Source organism: Notamacropus eugenii, chromosome 1 (genome assembly GCF_028372415.1).
Source record: "Notamacropus eugenii isolate mMacEug1 chromosome 1, mMacEug1.pri_v2, whole genome shotgun sequence".
Taxonomy (NCBI): Eukaryota; Metazoa; Chordata; class Mammalia; order Diprotodontia; family Macropodidae; genus Notamacropus; species Notamacropus eugenii.
Window position 1 is genome coordinate 339,933,386 of NC_092872.1, and position 27,874 is coordinate 339,961,259.

General features: G+C 38.3%; 1 protein-coding gene across 1 annotated transcript in view; it reads right to left on the bottom strand.

The window, feature by feature from the left end:
• CATSPER3 (cation channel sperm associated 3) overlaps positions 1-27,605 on the bottom strand; it is a 69,682-nt gene extending 42,077 nt beyond the window's left edge. The window contains exons 1-3 of the mRNA XM_072629901.1: positions 27,404-27,605; positions 22,559-22,712; positions 18,911-19,150 (exon numbers count right to left, since the gene is read on the bottom strand). Of these exons, the coding sequence (XP_072486002.1) occupies positions 18,911-19,150; positions 22,559-22,712; positions 27,404-27,510 (501 nt within the window). The 5' untranslated portion in view covers positions 27,511-27,605. The remainder of the gene's footprint in view (positions 1-18,910; positions 19,151-22,558; positions 22,713-27,403) is intronic.
• Between the last annotated feature and the right edge of the window lie 269 nt (positions 27,606-27,874).

The following is a 27,874-nucleotide window of genomic DNA, read 5'->3' on the forward strand; positions in this document are numbered from 1 at the left end:
ATTTTTACTTTTGTAACATCTCTCCTACATGCCTCTTTCCTTTGACACTGCACCCACCTTGGTATAAGTCATGATCACCTCACACCTAGACTAAGTATAATAGTGTGCTAGACAGTCTCCCTGCCTCATGTCTCTACCCTCTCCAGTTCATTCGCCACACAGCTGTCACACTGATATTCCTAAAGTATCGATTTAATCATATCACATCCCCTATTCAATAAACTCCAGTGACTCCCTATTACCTCTAGGAACAAATACAAAATCCTGTTTGGTTTTTCAAACCCTTCATAATTTAGCCTCTTCCTCCCTTTTCACTATTCTTACATCTTACCCTCCTTCATGTACTCTTTGATCCAGTTCCCTTCTTGTTCTTCAAACACAACTCTCCATCTCCTAACTCCAACTGTTTTCATTGGCTGTCCCTCATGCATGGCTGTCCCTCTTTATTATCTGTTTCCTAGCTTCCCTGATTTCCTTCAGTCTCAGCTAAAGTCTTGCCTTCTGCAAAATGCCTTTTCTGGTCATCTTTAAACTTAGTGACTTTGGGGGCCGAGCCAAGATGGCGGAGTAGAAAGAAGCACATACACATAGCTCCGAACCCACAGCCCATAGAACATCTGTAAAAAAGAACCCCCGGCGAATTCTGGAGCAGCAGAAGCCACAGAACAGAGCAGAGGAGATTTCTGTTCCAGAGAGCCCTGCAAACCTCTCGCAAAAGGTCCATCGCGCTGCGGACGCGGAGCCGAGCCCAGTCCTGCCATGGCCGCAAGGCACTGAGAGGAGCCGACCCAAGCAGGCTTCAGGGACCGAATTTCCAGCGGCCGCGCGGGACCCTCCACCCACAGGTGACGGGGGTGGGTGAGAGGGTCTCTTTGGTGGGTCGAGAGGTGAGTGGGGTGCCCCCATAACTCAGGCCCCCTCAGGAGGCAACAGTAGAGGCGGGAGCAGACCTGGGCTCCCCAAGCAGGCAGGAGCCTGGATCCATTGTTGAAGGTCTGTGCATAAACCTCCTGAGGGAACTGAGCCCATGAGGTGGCCCTGCCCCTACTTGAGCAGCTGAACTTAATCTCACACTGAATAGCAGCCCCGCCCCCATGGAAGCCCTGAGGATGGGAAGCAGCATTTGAATCTCAGACCCCAAGTGCTGGCTGGGAGGATCTGGAGGTGAAGTGGGTGTGAAGAGAATATTCAGAAGTCAAGTCACTGGCTGGGAAAATGCCCAGAAAAGGGAAAAGAAATAAGACTATAGAAGGTTACTTCCTTGGTGAACAGGCATTTCCTCCCTTCCTTTCTGATGAGGAAGAACAATGCTTACCATCAGGGAAAGACACAGAAGTCAAGGCTTCTGTATCCGAGTCCACTCAATGGGCTCAGACCATGGAAGAGCTCAAAAAGGATTTTGAAAATCAAGTTAGAGAGGTGGAGGAAAAACTGGGAAGAGAAATGAGAGACATGAAGTCAAAGCATGAAAAACAAGTAAACACCCTGCTAAAGGAGACCCAAAAAAATGCTGAAGAAAATAACACCTTGAAAAACAGGCTAACTCAATTGGCAAAAGAGGTTCAAAAAGCCAATGAGGAGAAGAATGCTTTCAAAAGCAGAATTAGCCAAATGGAAAAGGAGGTTCAAAAGCTCACTGAAGAAAATAGTTCTTTCAAAATTAGAATGGAACAGATGGAGGATAATGACTTTATGAGAAACCAAGAAATCACAAAACAAAACCAAAAGAATGAAAAAATGGAAGATAATGTGAAATATCTCATTGGAAAAACAACTGACCTGGAAAATAGATCCAGGAGAGACAATTTAAAAATTATGGGACTACCTGAAAGCCTTGATCAAAAAAAGAGCCTAGACATCATCTTTCATGAAATTATAAAGGAAAACTGTCCTGAGATTCTAGAACCAGAGGGCAAAATAAATATTGAAAGAATCCACCAATCACCTCCTGAAAGAGATCCAAAAAGAGACACTCCTAGGAACATTGTGGCCAAATTCCAGAGTTCCCAGGTCAAGGAGAAAATATTGCAAGCAGCTAGAAAGAAACAATTCAAGTATTGTGGAAATACAATCAGGATAACACAAGATCTAGCAGCTTCTACATTAAGGGATCAAAGGGTGTGGAACATCATATTCCAGAAGTCAAAGGAACTAGGACTAAAACCAAGAATCACCTACCCAGCAAAACTGAGTATAATACTTCAGGGGAAAAAATGGTCTTTCAACGAAATTGGGGACTTTCAAGCATTCTTGATGAAAAGACCAGAGCTGAAAAGAAAATTTGGCTTTCAAACACAAGAATGAAGAGAAGCATGAAAAGGTGAACAGCAAAGAGAAGTCATAAGGAATTTATAAAAGTTCAACTGTTTACATTCCTACATGGAAAGACAATATTTGTAACTCTTGAAACATTTCAGTATCTGGGTACTGGGAGGGATTACACACACACACATGCACACGCACCCACACACATAGAGACAGAGTGCACAGAGTGAATTGAAGAGGATGGGATCATATCTTTAAAAAAATGAAATCAAGCAGTGAGAGAGAAATATATTGGGAGAAGAAAGGGAGAAATGGAATGGGGCAAATTATCTCTCATAAAAGAGGCAAGCAAAAGACTTATTAGTGGAGGGATAAAGAGGGGAGGTGAGAGAAAAACATGAAGTTTACTCTCATCACATTCCACTAAAGGAAGGAATAAAATGCACACTCATTTTGGTATGAAAACCTATCTTACAATATAAGAAAGTGGGAGATAAGGGCATAAGCAGGGTGAGGGGGATGATGGAAGGGAGGGCATGGGGAGGAGGGAGCAATTTGAGGTCGACACTCATGGGGAGGGACAGGATCAAAAGAGAGAATAGAAGTAATGGGGGACAGGATAGGATGGAGGGAAATATAGTTAGTCTTACACAACATGACTATTATGGAAGTCATTTGCAAAACTACACAGATTTGGCCTATATTGAATTGCTTGCCTTCCAAAGGGAAGGGGTGGGGAGGGAGGGAGGTAAAGAAGTTGGAACTCAAAGTTTTAGGAACAGCTGTCAAGTACTGTTCTTGCCACTAGGAGATAAGAAATACAGGTAAAGGGGTACAGAAAGTTATCTGGCCCTACAGGACAAAAGAGAAGATGGAGACAAGGGCAGAGAGGGATGATAGAAGAGAGAGCAGAATGGTGACAGGGGCAATTAGAATGCTTGGTGTTTTGGGGTGGGGGGAGGGGACAAAAGGGGAGAAAATTTGGAACCCAAAATTTTGTTAAAATGAATGTTAAAAGTTAAATTTAAAAAAAAAAAGAAAAAGAAAAAAATAATAAACTTAGTGACTTCATTCTGAGAATACCCCCAATTTACCCTGCCTATATCTTATTTGTGCACAGTTGTTTGCATGTTGTCCTTACCATTAGACTACTGACTCCGTGAAAAAGGGTTTTTTTGTTTGTTTGTTTGTTTGTTTAGGGAGGAGTGTTTGGTTTTTGCCTTTCTTTGTATCCCCAGTGCTTAGCACAGTGCCTGACACATAGTAGTCACTTAATAAATGTCAGTTGACTGGCTGACTTCAAAGTGTATTGAGAAAAATTAAATAAGAAGACCAAAGGAACTGGGGAAGGGAGGTCGATTAATTCTGTTTTGAGGATTTTAACAGAGAAAAGAGAAGGGAGGGTAAAATGAGGAATACGTTCATGTAAAAAGAACAAAGACGGGTACACAATTTGCTGGAATTGAAGTGCATGAGAAAAACATACAAATATGAAAAAGGCATAAGGAGACTAACGGCTAGATGAACCTCACTCTTCTTTGAAATGGACAAAAGAGAATTGATTGCAGATGCACACAAACAAAAGATTTGTTATGGAAATACATCCGACTCAAAAGAAGAACAAGTGAGTTTGGGGAGAGGGGTTAGGAGGGAAGAAAATACCAGGAAGGGAATAGTCATAGGCAAAACAAACTTCATGGTCTTAAAGGAGGGATTCAAAGGAAGGGGAGGAAGAGGTTAGGGGTGAAAAGATAAAAAAAAAGACTAGAGTTTTAGGGAATGCCTTTGATTGCCCTTGTCGATTGAAAATTGTGCTATATAAATGTAATGGAATATTATTGAGCTGTAAGAAATCCTCAATAATATGAACTGATGTAGAGTGAAGTGAGCAGAGCCAAGGGAACAGTTTTGTTCATCCAGACCACGCCATCAGAGAAAGGACAACATGACTCGCTCTTGACTTTGTTTTGAGTGAGGGAGGGCTGTGCAGGTCACCAGCCTCACCTCTCCTCCAGAGCCATCTGAATGCAGTGACCAGATATTCATCAGGATGGCTGGAGATGGCCCAGGATGCACTGGGAGACCTTGGCCCCTTTAGACCAAGGTCTATTCAGGTACTCACTTAGGGTGAGGCAACACCCATTCATTGAATAGGCCTGTTTAAGAAGTAGCCAGGGCATGGCCCTTTTAAAGAGGCAAAGAAAAAGAAAGACTTCAAGCTGGGTGGGAAACAGCAACAGTTACTATTGATAATCACTCTAAATCTAGGAGGGTCCAGAGGAGCCCTTAGGCAGGAACCCATTGGAGTCCCAGTTCCAGAGTGCACAGGACTAGAAGGGAAGGGACAGGAAGGGAAGGGAGGGGAAGAAGCCAGTAAAACCCAAATCAACTAGGCATCTTTTGACCATCTAAATTTACCTTCCTTTGGAGAGAAGGAAGGGGAGGGGGAGGCAGACAGGAGAGGAGGAGTTGAGTTACCCAGCTAGCTGGGTCCCCATTCAGCCAGCTGCGTCTTCTACTTGGTGATTTCTCTCAGTTCTTCTCACTTTGGTTTTTATTATTTCATATAGTTCTTACCATGTTTTTCTGAAACCAATCCCTTGGTCATTTCTTATAGCACAATAGTACCCCATCACAATCACATGCCACAACTTGTTCAACCATTCCCCAGTTGATGAGTATCCCCTCAATTCTAATTCCTTGCCATCACAAAAGGAGCCTCTATAAATATTTTTGTGCATATAGGTCCTTTTCCTTTTTCTTTGGTCTCTTTGGTAGATAGATCTAGTAATAGCATTGCTAAGTTGCAGAGTTTTATAGCCCTTTGGGAATAGTTACAAGTCATTCTCCAGAATAATTGGACCAGTTCACTAATCTACCAACAATTCATAATGTGCTTCTTTTTCTTTCCTGCCGTCCAGCATTTGTCATTTATGATAGGTGTGAGAGGGTACAACAGGGGTGCTTTAATTTGCATGTCTTTAATCAATGGTTTTTTTAGAGGTTTTTTCATATATAGCTTTGATTTTCATAGATAGCGTGGATTTCTTCTTCTGAAAACTGCTCATTCATATCCTTTTACCATTTATCAATTTGAGAAAGGCTCTTATTTTTATAAATTTGGCTCATATCTGTACTCAGTATTAACTTATTGTAAAAAATTTTTACATTTCTTCATTGTCTATGGTACCTTTTAACAAAATGTAGTTTCCCTGATTATCTTTTAATTAGAGCTAATTTTGCCCCTGCTTTGTCTAAGATCTTTATTACTACCCTGTTCCCCTTACTTTAGCTGAAGCATATTAGATTCTGCTCCAGTTCTTTATTTTAACTCTCTGTGTGTCTTTCTGCCTCAAGTGTGTCTCCCAGAAACATGTTGCTGGATTCTGGTTTAAAATCCATTCTTCTACCTGGTTCTACTTTATGAGTGAGCTCATCCCATTCACCTTCACACCAACGATTACTGTGTATTTCCCTCAATCCCATTTCTCTTTCTGCTCTCTCTTCTTATCCTATCCCTCCTCAAAAGTCTATTCTGCTTCTAATCATTGCCTCCCCAATCTGCCCTCCCTCCTATCATCTCCCCCCTTTCTTTTATCCCCTTCCCTTCCCTACTAGGTAAGCTAGATTTTTATACACAACTGAGTGTGTGTACATATATTTATATACATATTTCCCTCTTTGAACCAATTCAGATGACTGTGAGGTTCAAGCATTACCCACTTCCCCCACATTTTTCACAAGAAAATTTTCGTCATTCTATCTCTCCCTTCACCCTTTTCCTATTGCATCCTTCTTTCTCACACTTTCAATTTTTTTGGAGATCATTCCAACATAATCAACTCCCATCCATGCCCTCTGTCTATGTAAACTCCTTTTAACTGCCTAATAATGATAACATTCTTAGGAGTTACATGTATCAGCTTTCCGTATAGGAATGTAAACACTTTATCTCTATTAAGTCCTTTATGATTACTCTTTCATATTTACTTTTTTATGCTTCTCTTGAGACATATTTTAGTGTCAAATTTGCTATTCAGCTCTGGTCTTTTCATCAAGAATGTTTGAAAATCTTCTATTTCATTAAATATTCATTTTTCCCCTGAAGGATTATAATCATTTTTGCTGGGAAGATTATTCTTAGTTGTAATTCTAATTCCTTTGCCTTCTGGAATATTCCAAGCCCTTTGATACTTTAACATGATAGTCACTAAATCTTGTGTAATCCTGACTATGGCTCCACAACATTTAAATTGATTTTTTCTGGCTGTTTGTAATATTTTCTGTTTGACCTGGGAGCTCCAAAATTTGGCTATAATATTCCTGGGAGTTTTCATTTTGGGATTTCTTTCATGGGGGGATTGGTCAATTCTTTCAGTTTCTATTTCATCATCTGAATCTAAGATATTGGAGCAGTTTCCCTTGATAATTTCTTAAAATACAATATCTAGGCTCTTTGTTTGATCATGGCTTTCAGGTAGTACAATAATTCTTAAATCATCTCTCCTTATTCTATTTTCCAAGTCAGTTGCTTTTCTGATGATATATTTCACATTTTCTTTTATTTTTTTCATTTTTTTATTTTATTGTTTCTTGATGTTTCATAGAGTTATTGACTTTCACTTGCCCAATTCTAATTTTAAAGAAATTTTTTTTAATTGAGATTTTGTACCTTTTTTTACACTTGGCTAATTCTGCTTTTTAAGGAGCTCTTTTCTTCAGTAAATTTTTGTACCTTCTTTTTCCATTTGTCTAATTTTGGTTTTTTAAACCAAAAATTAAATTTGGTTTCTTTTCCGTGGCGAATTTTGTGCCTCTTTTACCAATAGGCCAATTTTGTTTTTTAAGATGTTATTTTCTTCAGTATTGTGTACCTCTTCAATCAAGCTGTTAATTCTCTTTGCATAGTTTCCTTACATCGCTCTCATTCCTTTTCCCAATTTTCCTCTACTACTCTCTTATATCTTTACATCTATATCTACTACTCTCTTTATATCTTCTAGGAATGCTTGTTGGGCTTAGACCCAATTAGTATTTTTCTTTCAGCCTGTGCTTGTAGTTGCTTTCACACTATTGTCTCCTTTGGGTTTTATATCTTGGTCTTCCCTAACCATGATAGTAGCCTTTTATGGTCAAGTTCTTTTTGTTGTTGTTGTTATTGTTGCTTACTCATTTTTTGAGCCTATTTCTTGACTTTGAACTTTATGTTAAAGTTGGGTTCTTCTCACCTGGAGCTGGGGGAGACACTATCCTAAGCTTTAGATGTTTTCATGCTATTTTCAGAGCTACTTCTTGGGGTCTGCCAGTTCTCAGTGCTTCCAACATGGTGTGATTCAAAGAGAGATGTGATCACTCCTCTCTTGGTTTGTACTCTGGTCTTTGCCCAGGAAGGGCCTCTGTTCCTCTGCAGTCACAATCCCTAGTATTCCTCTTGGCTCTGGAACTGTGACTAGGTCCCCTGTTCCCTTGTGACCAACCATCTGTGCTCCTTTCCAGCATGGAGCTGTGACCCAGAACAGCTTATGAGCAACAGAGTTGCTAAACAGAGCCTAGTTCTATGCCCATTGACAGTACAGGGGGATAGGAGGCTTCCTGTAATCTCTTTTTGACCAGTTGACCAACCCTCTTACCATCTCTGAACTGAGAGCTCCCCAAGCTGCTATTTCTGCTGCCACCAGGGCCACCTCCAGCCTACTGCTGGTGTTGCTGTTCCAGGCACAAAGTCCCTGGTGTCACAGAGTTCTCCTGCCAACTGCCTAAGCTATCTTAGGCTAGAAAAATGGCTCACTCCAACCTTTTGTTGACTCTGCCACTCCAAAATTTTATTTGAGGCATTATCTTAAAGTTGTTTGGAGGGGAATGTTGGGAGTTCAGCTGGGTTGCTGCCTCTAATGCATCATATCAGCTCCACCAGATAAGAAAAATAACTTGGAAAGTTAGAACCCTGGTCAATGTAAGAACCAGACATGCCTCAGAGAACCTACAATGAAGCATATCAAATGAGAAGATAAATGTAAAGCACGGTGCAAATCTTAAAACTTATAAAGTTGGCTACTATTATTACTAACATTATTATTACTGTCCTATCTCTTGATAAAAAAAAAAGTGATAGATATAAGGTGTAGACACATACATTTTTTTCATACAGTCATAGCGTGGATTCCTTTTGTTTAACTATGCTTATCTCTGTTACAAGTTGTTGGATTTTTTCCTCTTTTTTCCTCTTAATTATTAGGTAGGAAAGTCATAGAGGAAAAAGAGGTTAACAATAGTGATGGGTAAAAAAGGGACCACTGAAACATTTATTAAATGCACAGAAGGATAGTATATTGGAAAGGAAGCATAGACAAGCAGGACAGTTTTAGAAGTAGCAAGTAGAATTTATCATATTCTTTTTTAAAGCAAGTGGAATTAAATGGAGATTCATGGATTTACATAGAATCCTCATTTTTGTGTTCTGCTGTGTACACAGTAACTCTGGTGTTTTGGTGTTTAAGTTCAGAATTTTTAAAATGTACAATAATAACTACAACCATGGTCTAGCCCAAACCGCATTTCTGATAGGGGTGGGGAAGGAGGAAGGGAGAGAAGTTGGAACTCAAGGTTGTAAAAACAAATGTTAAAAATTGTTTCTACATGCAACTGGGAAACAAAACATACAGGTAATGGGGTACAGAAATCTCTCTTGCCTCACAAGAAAATAGAAAGGAAGGGGATAAGAGAAGGGGAGTTGTGATAGAAGGGAGGGCAGATTGGGGGAAGAGGTAATTAGAATGTACACTGTCTTGGAGTGGGCAAAGGGGAGATATGGGGAGAAAATTTGTAACTCAAAATCTTGTGGAAGTAAATGTTTAAAACTAAAAATAAATAAATAAATCTAAAAAAAGTTTTTTTAGGAATTTTGATCTTACCCCACTTAGCTTTGAAACAACCAAGCAAAAAAGATTTTCTAGGGGGGGCAGAGCCAAGATGGCGGAGTAGAAAGATGCACATACACATAGCTCCGAACCCACAACCCATAGAACGGCTACAGGGAAGTAACTAACGGCAAATTCTGCACCCAGAGGCCACGGAACATTGGAGCAAGGGAGATTTCTGTTCCAGAGAGACCTGTAAACCTCTCGCGGGGGGGTCCTTCGTGCTGCGGACTGGGCGCCGGGACTGGGAGCTGAGTGCAGCCCTGCCGTGGCCGCAGCACCGAGAGGAAAAGATCCGGCCACACGGGTCCCTCCACCCACAGAGGGACCTGCAAACCTCTCGCAAAAGGTCCGTCAGGTCCGTCGCGCTGCAGACGCAGAGGCCAGCCCAGACCTGCCGCAGCCACGGCACCGAGAAGTACAGATCTGAGGAGGCTTCAGGGACGGGATCTCCAGCGGCCGCACAAGTCCCTCCACCCACAGGTGATGGGGGTTGGTGAGAGAGTCTCTTTGGCTAGTCGAGAGGGGAGTGGGGTGCCCCCATAATTCAGGCCCCCCTGGGAGGTAGAAGCTGAGAGGCGGCTGAGGACCAGGGCTCCTCAAGTGGGCGGGAGCCTGGATCCATTGTGGAAGGTCTGTGCATAAACCCCCTGAGGGAACTGAGCCTGAGAGGCGGCCCTGCCCCCACCTCAGCACCTGAACTTAATCTCACACTGAATAGCAGCCCTGCCCCCGCCAAAAGCCCTAAGGCTGGAAGCAGCATTTGAATCTCAGACCCCAAACGCTGGCTGGGAGGATCAGGAGGCGAGGTGGGTGTGAGGAGAATATTCAGAGGTCAAGTCACTGGCTGGGAAAATGCCCAGAAAAGGGAAAAGAAATAAGACTATAGAAGGCTACTTTCTTGGTGAACAGGCATTTCCTCCCTTCCTTTCTGATGAGAAAGAACAATGCTTACCATCAGGCAAAGACACAGAAATCAAGGCTTCTGTGTCCCAGCCTACCCAATGGGCTCAGGCCATGGAAGAGCTCAAAAAGAATTTTGAAAATCAAGTTAGAGAGGTGGAGGAAAAGCTGGGAAGAGAAATGAGAGACATGAAGTCAAAGCATGAACAGCAGATCAGCTCCCTGCTAAAGGAGACCCAAAAAAATGTTGAAGAAAATAACACCTTGAAAACTAGCCTAACTCAATTGGCAAAAGAGGTTCAAAAAGTCAATGAGGAGAAGAATACTTTCAAAAGCAGAATTAGCCAAATGGAAAAGGAGATTCAAAAGCTCACTGAAGAAAATAGTTCTTTCAAAATTAGAATGGAACAGATGGAGGCTAAGGACTTTGTGAGAAAGCAAGAAATCACAGAACAAAGCGAGAAGAATGGAAAAATGGAAAATATTGTGAAATATCTCATTGGAAAAACAACTGACCTGGAAAATAGATCCAGGAGAAACAATTTAAAAATTTTGGGACTACCTGAAAGCCATGATCAAAAGAAGAGCCTAGACATCATCTTTCATGAAATTATAAAGGAAAACTGTCCTGAGATTCTAGAACCAGAGGGCAAAATAAATATTCAAGGAATCCACAGAACACCTCCTGAAAGAGATTCAAAAAGAGAAACTCCTAGGAACATTGTGGCCAAATTCCAGAGTTCCCAGGTCAAGGGGAAAATATTGCAAGCAGCTAGAAAGAAACAATTCAAGTATTGTGGAAATACAATCAGGATAACACAAGATCTAGCAGCCTCTACATTAAGGGATCGAAGGGCATGGAATAGGATATTCCAGAAGTCAAAGGAACTAGGTCTAAAACCAAGAATCACCTACCCAGCAAAACTGAGTATAATACTTCAGGGGAAAAATGGTCTTTCAATGAAATAGAGGATTTTCAAGCATTCTTGATGAAAAGACCAGAGCTGAAAAGAAAATTTCACTTTCAAACACAAGAATGAAGAGAACCATGAAAAGGTGAACAGCAAAGAGAAGTCATAAGGGACTTACTAAAGTTGAACTGTTTACATTCCAACATGGAAAGACAATATTTGTAACTCTTGAAACATTTCAGTATCTGGGTACTGGGTGGGATTACACACACACACATGCACACACACACACATACATAGAGACAGAGTGCACAGAGTGAATTGAAGAGGATGGGATCATATCTTAAAAAAAAATGAAATCAAGCAGTGAGAGAGAAATATATTGGGAGGAGAAAGGGAGAAATTGAATGGGGCAAAATATCTCTCATAAAAGAGGCAAGCAAAAGACTCATTAGTGGAGGGATAAAGAGGGGAGCTGAGAGAAAAACATGAAGTCTACTCTCATCACATTCCACTAAAGGAAAGAATAAAATGCACACTGATTTTGGTAGGAAAACCTATCTCACAATACAGGAAAGTGGGGGATAAGGGGATAAGCAGGGTGGGGGGGATGATAGAAGGGAGGGCATGGGGAGGAGAGTGCAATTTGAGGTCGACACTCATGGGAAGGGATAGGATTAAAGAGAATAGAAGTAATGGGGGACAGGATAGGATGGAGGGAAATATAGTTAGTCCTATACAACACAACTATTATGGAAGTCATTTGCAAAACTACACAGATTTGGCCTATATTGAATTGCTTGCCTTCCAAAGGGAAGGGGTGGAGAGGGAGGGAGGTAAAGAAGTTGGAACTCAAAGTGTTAGGATCAACTGTAATGTTCTTGCCACTAGGAAGTAAGAAATACAGGTAAAGGGGTATAGAAAGCTATCTGGCCCTACAGGACAAAAGAGAAGACGGAGACAAGGGCAGAGAGGGATGATAGAAGAGAGAGCAGATTGGTCATAGGGGCAATTAGAATGCTTGGTGTTTGGGGGGGGAGGGGATAAAAGGGGAGAAAATTTGTAACCCAAAATTTTGTGAAAATGAATGTTGAGTTAAATAAATAAATTTAATTATAAAAAAAAAAAAAAAGATTTTCTAGTATAATTCTGCCCACATCCAGACCTTCCAGAGTTCCACTATCATAGCCCCCCTTGCCTGAGTGATACTATGATGCCCCAGGGCAACTTTGCCTTTCCTTTCAAGATCATAAATATGATATGGAACCTTAAGTCCATCAAACAAGTGAAGGTAACATGATATGGTTTGAAGAAGATTGCGTTTAATATCTGAAGATCTGGGTTTGAATCTTTTTGTCTACTGCAGCTTAGAGGACCCCTAACAAGTCACTTAAATTATCTGGGCCTCAGATTCGTCATCTGTAAAATAAGAAAGTCATACTAGATAATCTCCAAAATATCTTTCAGATTTGCCTCCTATAATCCAATATACAGAATTAGAAGACCACTGAGCTCTCATCCAATTCTGAAATTGTATGATTTATGTATGACTCCTGGCTCTGTCACTTCTTCCTTTACAAGTCATTGTACCTCTCTAAGTCTCAGTTTCCTCCCCTAAAAATGGGATTAATAGTGGTATTACTACCCCTACAAGGTTGTTGTAAAGCAGGCATTTTGCAATGTAAATGCTACAGAAATGTAAGATATTATTATTAGGTCACTTTTTAGCTTGGATGTTGGGATACAAATGGAAAGAAGAAGGAGAGGAGAAAACCCTTAGGTATAACTCCTCAGTGCTCTCAAGCAATGTTAGCAAGTTTCCAATAATAGATATTCAAGGTTTACAAACACACACACACACACACACACACACGCACACACACACACTTTTCCTTTCCCCACGTCCAACACAAAAACATCCTGACCTTGCATTTGGGAACAGTCAGACCCTCAAAAGGATCTCTGAGATCTTCTAATGTAATGGTCCACAGACAACAAATTAGAACAAAAACCACCTAATGCATAAATAGACAAGGTTAACTTCATCCATCTTAAACAACTAACAGTTCAGCATATTTCTGAAGCAAGTGTAAGTATGGTTTTATGTTTGCACTGGGCAGAGTTCAAGGCAATATATTGTCTATTCATATAAGTGCAGAAGTTTTCATGAAAGGGTAGCATTACTATACTATAAGCTCTTTGAAGGAAGACACCATGTCTTAGCTAAACTCTGTATCACCTCTGGCACTGAGGAAAGGACTCAGCATAATGATCACTTAAGAAATATTTGTTGAATGAAATATGATAGAACTACTTGGAAAAACAAGTTGGCAGTGATCCAATTGTTGCAGCAAGCTTCAGAGACTAGAAATATGGGTGGGGAATTTTGACTTTGCATGCCTTACCTTCCAATGCTAAGCAGCACTTATTATGTGCTTAACATGTGCGAGACCTTGGGAATATAAATACAATAAATGAAACAATTCTTTATTTCAAGGAGCTCAAATTCTAATAGGGAAAACAAGAACATATATAAATATATACAGAATAAATACAAAGAGGATAAATACTTCTACAAAGTAATTCAATACAAGGTAGTTTGAGAGCATCAGGAAAAGCTTCCCATAGAATGTGCTGCTTAAACTGGTCCTTGAAAGGACCAGAGGGATTGAATGAGGTAGAAGTGAGGAGTGGGTGAATTCCAGGCATGCAGGAAAGTGCCAAAGCATGGAGATAGGAGATGAAGTGTAATGTATGAGGAGCTACTCAGCACAGCAGCAGCTCTTCTTTCTCCACAGTGGTCAGCTACGACCCCCAACTCCCCAGCAACCATGTTGAAGGGATCCACAGTTGGCATTGATCTTAGCACCACTTACTCCTGTGTGGGAGTCTTCCAACATGGGAAAGTGGAGATCATTGCTAATGACCAAGAAAACAGGACCACCCCCAGCTATGTCGCCTTCACCAACACAGAACATTTAATCGGTGATGCTGCAAAGAATCAAGTTGTAATGAACCCCACCAACCCAGTTTTTGATGCCAAACGTCTGGTTGGTTGCAGATTTGATGACACAGTTGTACATTAAGACATGGAGCACTGGCCTTTTATGGTGGTGAATGACACAGGCAGGCCTAAGGTCCAAGTGGAGTACAAAAGAGAGACCAAAAGTTTCTATCCAGAAGAAGTGTCTTCTATGGTCTTGACCAAGATGAAAGAAATTGCTGAAGCTTACCTTGGGAAGACTGTCACAAAGGCCATCATCACAGTACCAGCCTTTTCCAACAATTCCCAACGTCAGGCCACTAAAGATGTTGGAACCATCACTGGTCTCAATGTGCTCCAAATCATCAGAGTCTGCTGCTGCTATTACTTATGGCTTGGACAAAAAGGTTGGTGCTGAGAGAAATGTGTTGATCTTTGACCTTGGAGGTGGTACTTTCGATGTCTCCATTCTTACCATTGAAGATGGCATCTTTGAGGTCAAGTCCACGGCTGGGGACACCTACTTGGGTGGGGAGGACTTCGACAACCAAACGGTCAACCATTTCATTGCTGAGTTCAAACGAAAGCACAAGAAGGACATCAGCGAGAACAAAAGGGCTGTTCACCATCTTCACACCACTTGTGAACGTGCAAAATGCACCCTCTTCTAGTACCCAGGCCAGTATTGAGATTGACTCCCTCTATGAAGGTATTGACTTCTACACATCAATCACTCGAGCCCATTTCGAAGAGCTGAATGCTGATCTCTTCTGTGGCACGCTGGACCCTGTGGAAAAGGCCTTAAGAGATGCCAAGCTAGATAAATCACAGATTCATGACATCGTTCTGGTGGGTGGTTCCACTCGAATACCGAAAATCCAGAAGCTTTTGCAAGACTTCTTAAGAGTATCAATCCTGATAAGGCTGTTGCTTATGGTGTAGCTGTCTAGGCTGCCATTTTATCTGGAGATAAATCTGAGAATGTGCAGGACTTGGTGCTGTTGGATGTCACTCCTCTTTCCCTTGGAATTGAAAGTGCTGGTGGAGTTATGACTGTTCTCATCAAACATAATACCACCAATCCCCCCAAACAGACACAGACATTTACCACTTATTTTGACAACCAACCTGGTGTGCTTATTCAGGTTTATGAAGGTGAGAGGGCAACAACAAAGGGTAACAACCTGCTTGGCAAATCTGAGCTCACAAAAATCCCCCCAACACCCAGAGGTGTTCTTCGGATTGAAGTGACATTTGACATTGATGCAAATGGCATTCTCAAAGTTTCTGCTGTGGATAAGAGCACAGGCAAGGAGAACAAGATCACCATCACCAATGATAAAGGACATCTGAGCAAGGAAGACATTGAGCGTATGGTCCAGGAGGCTGAGAAATACAAGGCTGAGGATGAGAAGCAGAGAGACAAGGTGTCTTCCAAGAATTCTCTTGAATCTTATGCTTTCAACATGAAGGCTGCAGTGGAGGATGAAAAACTGCAAGGCACAATTGGTGATGAAGACAAACAGAAGATCCTTGACAAATGTAATGAAATAATCAGCTGGCTGGATAAGAACCAGACTGCTGAGAAGGAAGAATTTGGGCATCAGCAGAAAGAATTGGAGAAGGTCTGCAACCCCATAATTACAAGCTGTACCAGAGTACAGGGGGCATGCTAGGAGGCATGTCTGGTGGATTCCCAGGGGGTGGAGCAGCCCCATCTGGAGGTACTTCTTCTGGACCCACCATTGAAGAGATGGACTAAACAACAGAAGAAGGAGCATTCCACACAGCTTTCCAAAAACCAAAGGACTCAAAATTTGTAGCCGAGGCAAGTAGCAGTTTAAAAGTAATACTTAAGCTGCTCTGTAAATCTGGGCATTCTGAATACTTGAACGTGTGCAGAGGGGAAAGAAGTGAACAACATTGCACTTTATCAGTACTGTAAACAAGTGGAAATTAAATTCTTGTCCTGGAGAGTAAAAACTATTTTAAATTGGCACCATAAAAAAAATGTATGAGGAAGAAAAGAAAGTCAGTTTGGTTGGATTGAAGAATGTGGGGGAGGGAATAATATACAAGGAAGCTAGAAAGGTGAGTTGGGACAAGGTTAAGAAGAATATTAATAACTAAACAGACCCCCAATTCACATCGTCAAAAGTATGTAAATAGTTTCAAAAGCAAGAAATCCAAGCAATCAATAGTCATGTGAAAAAATATTCACCAGACTGGTAAAGTTGACAAAAGAAAATAACAAAGGTTGGAAAGACTATGCAAAAATAGGCACATTAATGCACTATTGGTGGAGGTATGAATTGGTCCATCCATTTTGGGAAGCAATTTGGAACTAAACCCAAAAAGTCCGTAGACTGTAATTTAGCTCTTTAGACATGTGCTCCAAAAAGATCAAAGAAAGTGCAAAAATGTTTATAGCAGTTCTTTTTATAGAAGCAAAGAAATAGAAAATGAGTGGGTACAGGCAAGGGGAATGGCTGAATGCATTATGGCATATAAATGTAAAGGAAATAATAAAAAGTTATGAAAGAGGCAGTTTCAGAGAGACTTATGAAGACTTGTGAACTCATTTGGAGTGAATTGAATAGAGCCAAGAGTTATTCATATAATAATCACACTATAAAGACAAACAATTTTGAAAAACTTGATAACTCTCATCAATGCAGTGACCAACTAGAATGCCAAAAGACTGACAATGAAGCATGTTGCCTACCTCTTGAGACAGAGTTGATGGACTCAACGTGTAGAAAGAAACCGACATTTTTAATATGGCAGACAAATATGGAAATTTGTTTTGCTTAACTATACATATTTGTTACAAGGGTTTTGTTTTTTTTTATCTCTCATTGGGGAAAAACAATAAATGCCTGGCAATTTTTTTTAAATAAAATAAAAGTTGCCAAAAAATTTAAGCTAAATAGAGTTTATATTACTAATGAATTGGCATTTTATTTCACATGGTTGGATAACATTGCTAATGGTCATATGATTTATTAGGATTATTATATAGGAGAGAGACTCAAACAATTAAAAAATGTTTCGTATAACAAGATGCAACAATATTGATGTTTTCCTTTTCCCCCTACCCTCTTCCCAACTGGTCTGATAAAAATGGAATAAAAAGAGTTTTAATTGTTCATAGATTCAAGCCAATATAACAAAAAATGACAATCCTACCTAAATTAATCTACTTATTCAGTACCATCCCAAGTAAATTACCAAAAAAATTTATTAAGTTAGAAAAAAATAACGAAATTCATTTGGAAGAGCAAAAGATTTAGAATGTCAAAGGAATTAGTGAAAAAATGTAAAGGAAGGAGGTCTAGCAATGCCAGATCATAAATTGTATCAAAGGTGGTAATTATCAAAACTATCTGGTACTGGTTAAGAAATAGAATAGTGGATCAGTAGAATAGCGCAAATGTGCAATACGCAGTAGTAAATGACTATAGTTACCTGGTGATTGATAAATTTAAAGATTTAAGCTTTGGGGTTAAGAATTTACTGTTTAGTAAAAATTGTTGGGAAAACTGGAAAGCAGTCTGACACGGTTTATTAGTATAGATCAATATCTTACACCATTTACCACGCTAAGGTCAAAATGAATACATGACCTAGACCCGAAGGGTGATATCACAAGTAAATTAGAAGAACATGGAACATATAACCTATCAAATTTATGAATAGAGTATTGTGAGATATAAAAGTTTTAATTGCATTAAATTTAAAAGGTTTTGTATAGCCAAAACCAATGTATCCAAGATCAGAAGGAAAGCAGAAAACTGGGGAGAAATTTTATATGGTTTCTTGAATAAAGGTCTCATCTCAAATATATAGAAAACTTTGTCACATTCATAAGAATATGAGTTATTCCCCAAATGATAAATGGTTAAAAGATATGAACAGTTCTTAGAGAAAGAAATCAAAGCTATATATAGTCATACGAAAAATGCTCTGAATCATTTATTGAAGAAATGAAAATTAAAACAACTGAAATATCATATCACACTTATAAACTGATTAAAAGGATAGAAGGAAGACATGACCAATGTAAGAGGGAATGTGAAAAAATTAGGACACTGTTAAGTGGAACTCTTCCAACCACTTTGAAGCGTAATCTGGAAATATGTCCAAAGAGTTATAAAACTATGTATTCTCTTGGACCCAGCAATACACTTATTAGGTCTGTTTCCCAAGGTGATTGAGGGAAAAAGGAAAAGAATCTATACGTTCTAAAATATTTACAGCAGCTTTCTTTGTGTTGACAAAGAATTGGAAATATAGGGGCTACCTGTCAATTAAGAAATGGCTGAATAAATTGTGGTATATGATTATAATAGAACACTACACCATGCTAAAACATGCTAAAACAGAAATGCTGAACAGGTTGATTTTAGGAAAACATTGAAATACTTGCATGAAATAATGAAGAGAACACTGTTTACACTACTAGCAATACTGTTCGAAAAGTAAATGTGAATGACAAAGCTATTCTGAGTTATATCAATATTCAGATCAACTACAAAGGACCAGTGAAGGAAAATGCTATCTACCTCTAGGGAAAAAACTGACATATGGAACTATGTATTGTATAGGTTTACACACACACACACAGACACACAGACACACAGACACAGACACAGACACAGACACACACACACACACACACACACACACACACACACACACACACACACACACACACATATATATATATATATATATATATATATATATATATATATATATATATACATATCCATGCCAAATGTTGGTTGACCTTTTCTAATGTGGGATTGTGAGGGAGAAAAGGAAACATCTTGGGACTCAAATATAACAAAAAATAAAATAAATATTTTTAAAAGAATATGCATCGCCAGTGCCCACATAGGGCTATGTACACAATCAACCCCTTTTACCCTTATTCCTCGGCTGTAGGGAATGAGTTTGAGAATTCGAAGAGACTGGATGCCTTCTCCAATATTTAGATATGGGTAGTGCCTTCCAAACAGCTTCCGCATATAAAAAGGAACAGAAAGGATGATGATGATGACAACATTCAACAAATTGTATCCATTCTTCCAGTATCCAATAGGATCCACGTAAAGTTTGATGAGGAATTCAAAACAATAAACAGATGAAAACAGGACCTCTACTACCTGAAAGAGAAAACAAAATAGTCACAGCCACTCTGAAGTTCCATGGCCAAAGGGAACAGATAGATTTTTTTTTTTTAAATCATGTAGGAAAATGTAATGTAAAGGATACACTAGATTACTAAGCCAGACTATAACAGCTCACACTTCTCACATAGGGCATATGGATACCTGCTCACTTTCTAGGCTGGTTCACTCACTCCAATCTGCTCTGAGCCTGGCTGGTCTAGGGTTCTTAGAGAAGAACCATTACCAGATGGTACAGCAAAACTCTCTCAAGATCCTAGGGATAAATCTGTTGTGGGAGAATATAATCCCTAATGTGCTTATATTTACATAAAGTCTGCCACTCATAATAATGACAATTTAGATCTTAATCATAACTATTTACTGAACAATAAAGCAAAAAATTAACATCACAGATATTCATATGTTTAAAGAAAATAGAGAAATAACAGATACATCGTAGTCTGCACATAGACCTAAGTCACACTCTCCCACCAATGCACTCATAATATTTGTAAGGAAGAGTAGAGGCACACAGGAATCTGCCAAAGAAGCATGTGAGTGAGGAAATCCAAGTTCTTGGCAAAGTCACAACTTTGGAACTTAAACTTTGGTGTCCTTTTTCTGTCTCAGGAACTGTTCTTGTAAATCACACTGTTAAGGAGAGTGAACACATTGTGCTTGACGAAAAGCATGGGAGACATGACATCTCATTGAAATTAATGGATCTGCTGGATGACGTCTATGATACTCTGCTTCCACTGTACTTCCTCCTCCGGGGGCAGTTAGGGGGTGCAGATAGAGCACCAGTGCAGGAGTCAAGAGGACTTGAGTTCAAATCTCACCTCAGATACTTGACACTCACTAGCTGTGTGACCTTGGACAAGTTACTTAACTCCAATTGCCTCATCCTGGGTCATCTCCAGTCATCCTGATGAATATCTGGTCACTGAATTCAGATGATTCTGGAGGAGAAGTGAGGCTGGTGAACTGCGCAGCCCTCCCAAACAAAGTCAAGTGCAAGTCATGTCATCATTTCTCTGATGGCACGGTCTTCTTTTGACAGCGAAGGACGAACACACACTTCCTCCTTCACAATAAATGGATACTAATCCATCACTTTCAATTTCAAGTTTAGCTAATGTGATTCTGAAATCTTTCCCTCTTCTTTCTCTTTTTATCTTTCTGGGTTCTGACTCTTCTGGACCAGAAGTAGTATTGAGGAATATGAGGAATATGAATATTGGCATTTCAGTCCATCATGATTATGTATCTCTCATCCTTGGGTATCTCAATGAAATAAAGATTATCAGAGTCAATTTGCTCCCCACTATCACTTCCAGACCCCTTGATCTATGGCCATCCCTCAGCATCACTTTCCTCTTTTGAGGTTCACTTCAACCTCTCTAGATCAGGGTTGTTAAACTCTCCTGGCTCTCAAGTCATTCTCCTTCCCTTATTCAGTTCAGTACTTCTTCTCCACCACAACTCCTGCCCTTGTACTTGGGAATTTAACATTCATGTTAATATTCTGGCTTCCAAGTTCCTCCACTCCCATTATCAGCACCTTCACTTCACATCAGCTACACATAGAAATAGTCATAAACTTGATCTTACCATCACCTGTAACTATTTAATCTTCAAAATATAAAACTCTGAAATTCCTCTCTCAGACCATGACCTCTTACCTTTCCATCTCTTCCTCTCTCACTCCTCCTGAACCTTTTCCTCAACATCATCCTGACTTTGGGTCACTCCATCCCTCCTGCTCTCCTAGTCCATTACTCCCATTCTGGTCTCACTTTCCTCCCTATAATTACCCAGCTCAACTTTGTGCTGTCCTCTTCCCTCTTGACCCCCTGTCCTACCACTACTCATCCTTTTCTTAACTCCAACCTTGGATTACCCAAAAGATTTGCCTTCTCCCCTCCTACTCATGCGCTGATAAATGTTGGAGGAAGTCACATTATCATGTTGACTGGGGCAACAATAAATGTATGCCTTCTCATCTTATATGGTCCTCACTGTTTCAAGGTGATTCCTTTACTTTTCCCTGATTAACTATTACACTTTCTGCAGCATCTACTTCAAAGTTTTCTTCAAGCCACCTCTACTTCCCCTTCCCCACTCTCAGCCAAAGTTCTCACTTCATCATGCTTTATAAAATAATGGCCATTCATTGATAATTTCATCTCTTCCCTACTATTTTACACCACAAATAGCCCTTAACATCACCCATCCCACCCCCATCCTCTCTTCTTTGTTCCAGGATCAGGAGAAGAGTTTGTCCCTCTCCTTGCTAAGGCCAACCCCTCTGCTTGTGCTCTGGATCCCATCCTATCAGGTCTTCTCTGAGTTTATCCCATGAACCAACCATTCCCTTCCCTCTAATCTTTAGCTTCTCAATATCCAGTGGCTCCCTCTTGTAGACATAACCATATCTCTATCAACCTTTAAAAAGAAACTTCAGCTGAACTTCTCATCTTCTCAAACTATAATATCTTCTCCATTTCACAGTCTAACTCTTAGAAAAATCATCTACACTTGTTTACTCCACTTTCTGAATTTCTATGCACTCCTCAATATGTTAAAATCAGACTTCTGACTTCATCACTCAATGGAAACTCAAAAATTACCATCTCAGTCTCATTTGCTAGATCATTATCCATGTCCAACTCCCTAAACAGGAATACACTTTAGGATTCTGTCCTGGGCCATTTTATAATCACAACTTCACTGAACTAATTCTGTGTAAAAAGAATAATGTGAAACTCACTTATCAATGCAAGAAAGGACATCTAAGTATAATTTGGTATTTTGATAGTCTATCCTATATGGTAAGTCTATCTGATATGATATGACACACATATACAATTTTTTTTAAAGAATTCAGGAAAGGGATACATTAAATTGTATCTTTCCAAATGGTGAAATAGTTTTCTGCTAAGAGGATGGCTCATTATCTTCTACTAGAAGTGAAGATTGTCCAGTAAAGTTTTGTTCTGATGCTTTCATGTAGTTATCTCTTATCTTTTAAAGGGCAGACTAATAGTGTGTGAGTTCTGGCAGATTCCAACACTCTGGAAAGGCCTTAAATTAACATGAGGCTCAATGCAGCTGAATGTTGAGACTCATTCATTGTTAGCAAGCATTGTTTTGGCTACAGAAACTCATAATGCTCTCTACAAAGGCATGGAAGGTTTGTGATCCATATGTATATGAAAAGGAAATATCCACCCTAAGGAAATCATAAATCTATTCAAATACTGAAATAAAGGAAAGAGCCTATATTTTTATTAACTCACATTTGGATCCTTTTGAGTCTAACTTCAGCAATTTCCAATTGAATAAAATGACTTTTAAAATCTCTGTACATTTTCAGAAAAGAAAAAGTAATTTTCTTACCTCAAAAATTAAGAACAATTGATTTTTAATGTCGTAATTGGTCTGCAAAACCATACACACGGCATTCGCTGAGATGGTAGTGATCATAAGTACTGAAAAAAAATGACCCTCTATAAATTTTTTCACATAAGCACAACACTCGGTATCTTTCCTCCTGTCAAAAAGTTGCACAAAACAAAATATGGTTTACTTTACTTGTGATGTTCTGTATTCCAATGTTATACAAACAGTTTTACATGAAATGTAATCTTCTTCCATGTACATATTGAATAACACTAACTATGAAATATCAATAAGCCTAAATGCTAATGATTAGATCCCCATTATAAAGACATTCTTATTGATTTTTCTGAGGCTTTCTGAAAAAAGAAACCATTGGTCCTCTAGAAAAGATATGCTTGAAAGTTTATTTTAATGAGATAAAAAACATATATCTGATTCCAAAAGTTAGCATTATTTACACTGAAGAAACACTAGAAGTTTTCTCAATATATACATTAATAAAGCAAGAATTTCTCTTGCCCCCACCATTATTTGATAGTTCTAGAAATGCTAGCAATAGCATCTAGAAAAAGAAATTAAAGACACAGATGTTGGCAAAAAGGAAACAAAAGTGTCCCTATGAACTGATAAAATGATAATTTACTTAGAAAATCCCCCAAATCAGCAAGAAATAAAAGTTGAGACAAAAGCTTCAGGTACAGTAGATGAAAAATGAATCTATTAAAAATCATCAGCCTTTCCACATAATACTATCAAAATCTAGAAGTAAAAAACGATGCAATTCCATTTAAAATAAATACCAAACATAGAAAATATTTAGTAATCAATCTACCAAGATATAGTCAAGATTTATTTTAAAATTATTATAAAAAACTCTTCAAAGAAATAAATGATTGAAGAGAGAATCATTGTTCATGTTTGGGCCAAGCCAATAAAGTAAAAATGGTAATACTATCTAAATTTTATTTATAAAGTTAGCTATTTCAAAGTACCACTGAAACATTTTAAAAAGCTAGACAAAATGAAAAAAAAATTTGAAAGGACAAAATGTTTCATATTTCAAAAGAAATCATTTTTAAAGTTGAAATGGAGGAATAGTAATAACAGATTTTAATTTTTATTACAAAACAATAGTGTTGAAAATTATTTGATATAAGCTAAAAGTAAAAAAAAAATAGATTAGTGGAATAGATTAAATAAGCAAGAATCATAAACAATTAAAGTAAGCCTGAAAACATAGTCTACTTGGTTTGTAAAGGACTCCTTATCTGATAAGAACTTCTGTGAAAACTGGAAAGCAATTCAGCAAAAAGTAGGTTTCGATGAGTAACTCATGCCATTATACCATAGAACATTTCAGATGGATTTTGTTATTCAGTCGTTCAGTCATGTCTGAATCTTTGTAATGCCATGGATCATAGCATGCTAGGTCTTTCTATCTTCAGCTCTCTCCTGAAGTCTAAGTTCATATTCATACCTTCTATCTATATATCTCATCCTCTGCTGTCCCATTCTCCTTTTGCCTTTAATCTTTCCCAACATTAGGGTATTTTCTAGTGAGTCCTATCTTCTCATTATATTCAGATGGATACTGGACTTTAATAAATAAACATCATAGGAATGGAGGTAACTTTCACAAATATTCATAAGGGAAGAACTCTTGACCAAATAAGGGATAAAGAAGATCACAAAAGATAAAATAGACATTTTTGATTAAATGAAATTGAAAAGCTTTTGCAAAAACAAAATCAGTGCAGGTAGGATAAGGGAACTGTCAGTTAGGAAAAAATGCTTGCATCAAGTATTTCTGATGAAAGTTTGATATCCAAGATATAAAGGGAATTAACACAAATATTTAACCAAGAGCCATTCCTCAAAAAATAAGTGGTCAAAGGATATCACTAATTATTTCTCAAAAGAAATGCAAACTACTAACAACAATATGGAAGACTGCTGTAAATAAAAACCAAAACAACTGAGATTTCTCCTCATTCCCAGCAAATTAGCAAAGATGATAAAATATTGACAAAGTCAATGTGGAAGAGCCAAAAGAAAACAGGCATGTTGATACACTAACTGGTAAAGATGTAAATTCATTGGACCAGTTGAAATGGAAAGTAATTTGAATAGGATAAAAAGAGAAAGGGCAGGATAAACAGAAAAAAATGGGATGGAGGGAAATACACAGTTACCAGTCATAACTGTGAATGTAAATGGGATGAGCTCACCCATAAAAAAAGACAGCATAATAGATTAGAAACCAGACTCGAACAATATGTTTTCATAAGAGATACACTTGAAATAGAAAGAAACCACCGAATTTTAAAAAAAAATAAAAAGAGATGGAGCAGAATCTATACTGTTTCAGCTTAAGTGAAAAAAAGGGGGAGCTGGGGTAGCAATCGTGATCTCAGACAAAACAGAAGCAAAAATAGAACAAATTAAAAGGGATAAGCAGGGAAAGAACATTTTGATAAAAGGTACTACTGGGCAGCTAGGTGGTACAGTGGATAGAGCACCAGTGCAGGAGTCAAGAGGACCTGAGTTCAAATCACACCTCAGACACTTGACACTCACTAGCTGTGTGATCTTGGGTAAGTCACTTAACCCCAATTGCCTCATCCTGGGTCATCTCCAGTCATCCTGATGAATATCTGGTCACTGGATTCAGATGGCTCTGGAGGAGAAGTTAGGCTGGTGACCTGCACAGCCCTCCCTCACTCAAAACAAAGTCAAGTGCAAGTCATGTCACCATTTCTCGGATGACATGGTCTTCTTCGGCAACAAAGGACAAACACACAAAAGGTACTACTGACAATGAAATAATATCAAAACATTTCATAGTAAGTTTCTCTGATAAAGCCCTCTTTTCTCAAACATAGGAAACTGAATCAAATTCATAAAACTAAGATTCATTCCCTAATTGATAAATTGTCAATGGATATAAACAGTTTTCAGAAGAATACATTAAAGCTATCTGTAGTCATAGGAAAAAAATGCTCTAAATTACTATTGATTGGAGAAATGCAAATTAAAACAACTCTGAGGTACCACCTCACACCAATAGAAATGACAAAATCCGGAAGGGATGATAGAAAATAGGTACCCCAATGAACTGTTGTTGAAATAGAGAACTTAACCAACCATTCTAGAAAACAATTTGGAGCTACACCTAAATGTCTCTATGTGTATACTCTTTGACTCAGCAGTATCACTAGGTCTGTACCTCAAAGACCTCAAAGAAAAAGAAAAAGGACCTATATGCATAAAAATATTTATAACTTTTTGTGGTGGCAAAGAATCAGAAATTCAGGGGATGCCCATCAATTGGGACATGGCCAAACAAATTGTGGTATATGTTGTGATAGGCTACTACTGTGCTATAAGAAATGACAAGGGAGACAGTTTCAGAAAAATGACCTGTATGATCTGATACAAAATGAAGTGAGCAGAACCCAGAGATCATTATACACAGTAAAAGAAATATTGTAATGATGATCAACTGTAAAAGACTTAGCTACTCTGACCAATACAATGATCCAAGAAAATTTCAAAAGACTCAAAATAAAAAAAAATATTATTCACCTCCAGAGAAAGAACTGATAAAATCTGAGTGAAAACTAAAGCATAATTTTCTCACTTTCTTTATTTTTCTTGCTTTTTTGACACAATATGACTAATATTGAAATGTTTTTCATGTACTTGGTATATCACTTCCTATCTCAGTGAGTTGGGGGGTGGGGTGCAAAAGAGAAGGAGAGAATTTGGAACTCAAAAAACTCTTAATGTTAAAAATAAATAATAAATATTTTTAAAGTAATTTGAAATTATATTTTTTAAAGTAACTAAAAAGTCCATACTTTCTGACTCAGAGATCCTAGTGCTAGACATATACCCTCTCCTCTGACACAAGGAGGCAAACTACAGAAATAAAGGCCCTATATATATATATATATATCTCAAAATAATTATATTTTAGGAAAGCAAATAACTTGAAATAGAATAGGTGCCCATTCACTTGTCTAAACAAACTGTAGTTCATGTATGTAATAGAATATTACTGCACCATGAACAATAACAAACACGGACAATTCAGAGAAATATAGGAAGACATTTTACTCTGCTTAAGTTCATAATTTTCAGAACCAAGAAAACAATATACATAATTACCACAATAGAAAGAGAAAGAATAATAAAATAAAATGAAATACTGTGTAATTCCAACACACAAGACTGACTTCAAAGATCTGAGGGGAAAAGTGCTCTTCATTGAAAAATGAGGGCTCTGTGGGATGTGGTCATTATGTTAATTGGTTTTACTGATTTTTTACTGTTTTAATCTTTTATGTTTGTTGCAAGTGAGTGCTCACTGGACAATGAAGTAGAAAGGAATAGAAATAAGAGCGCTCTAAAAATAAAAGGTATCGATTTTTTTTTAATCCCATAGTAAAATATATTCTTGGTTTGAATTTTAACCTAATCTGAGATGAGATCTGTTTACCCTAATCTGTTGCACCTTCTCAAAAATAAACTTTTAAATTGGTTAACTTGATGACACAAAGTCAGTTATTTAGTTGTCTTGTATATATATGTTTTTTTTAATATGACTGAATTTTAACCTGGATCAGAATCTGTTATAATATGTAATATATAATTTCACATTAAAACCATCACAAGTACACAAAGCGATCAGATTTAGAAAACATATTTTAACCTGTTAAGTATCAAAATATAGCCATATAGAAATAAAGTCAGTTTCACCACTTAGATAAGTGGAGATTTCAAGTCAGTTTGAACAAATACATTTCTTAAAATATGAAAGATGGAGGCATATAAAATTACCTGAAATTTGAGATTCTTGTCCAAATCCCAACAGAACTCAGATTTAAAACTGAACTAGAAATCTCTTTGATGTGCTCACGGGAAAAAAACACAGGTAAATGATCCATATCAACCTTCCAACTTCTTAATTTCAACTATACGCTGCAGGATTTCTCCAAAGAGTCAGTGCTGTCCAGAGGAACAGAAAAAGAATATTCAAGTTGAGAATCTTCTTTTTATGAGGTAATTTTCAAGATATTCTAATATAGTTGAACCACATTCTCTCAGACTTGCACTGTTTTAGAATCATTCTCCTACTGCCTCATACACATATGCCTTGTCTCCTCAATCAGACTATAAGTTTTTCAAGAATGTACTTAAAAGAAACTAGAGACCAGTGCAATGTATGAAATGATGTGATAGGAATGCTATAATAATGTCAAATTTTTAATCACTGAATCTCCAACTTGGAAAAGTACTTCAAAGGGCCTC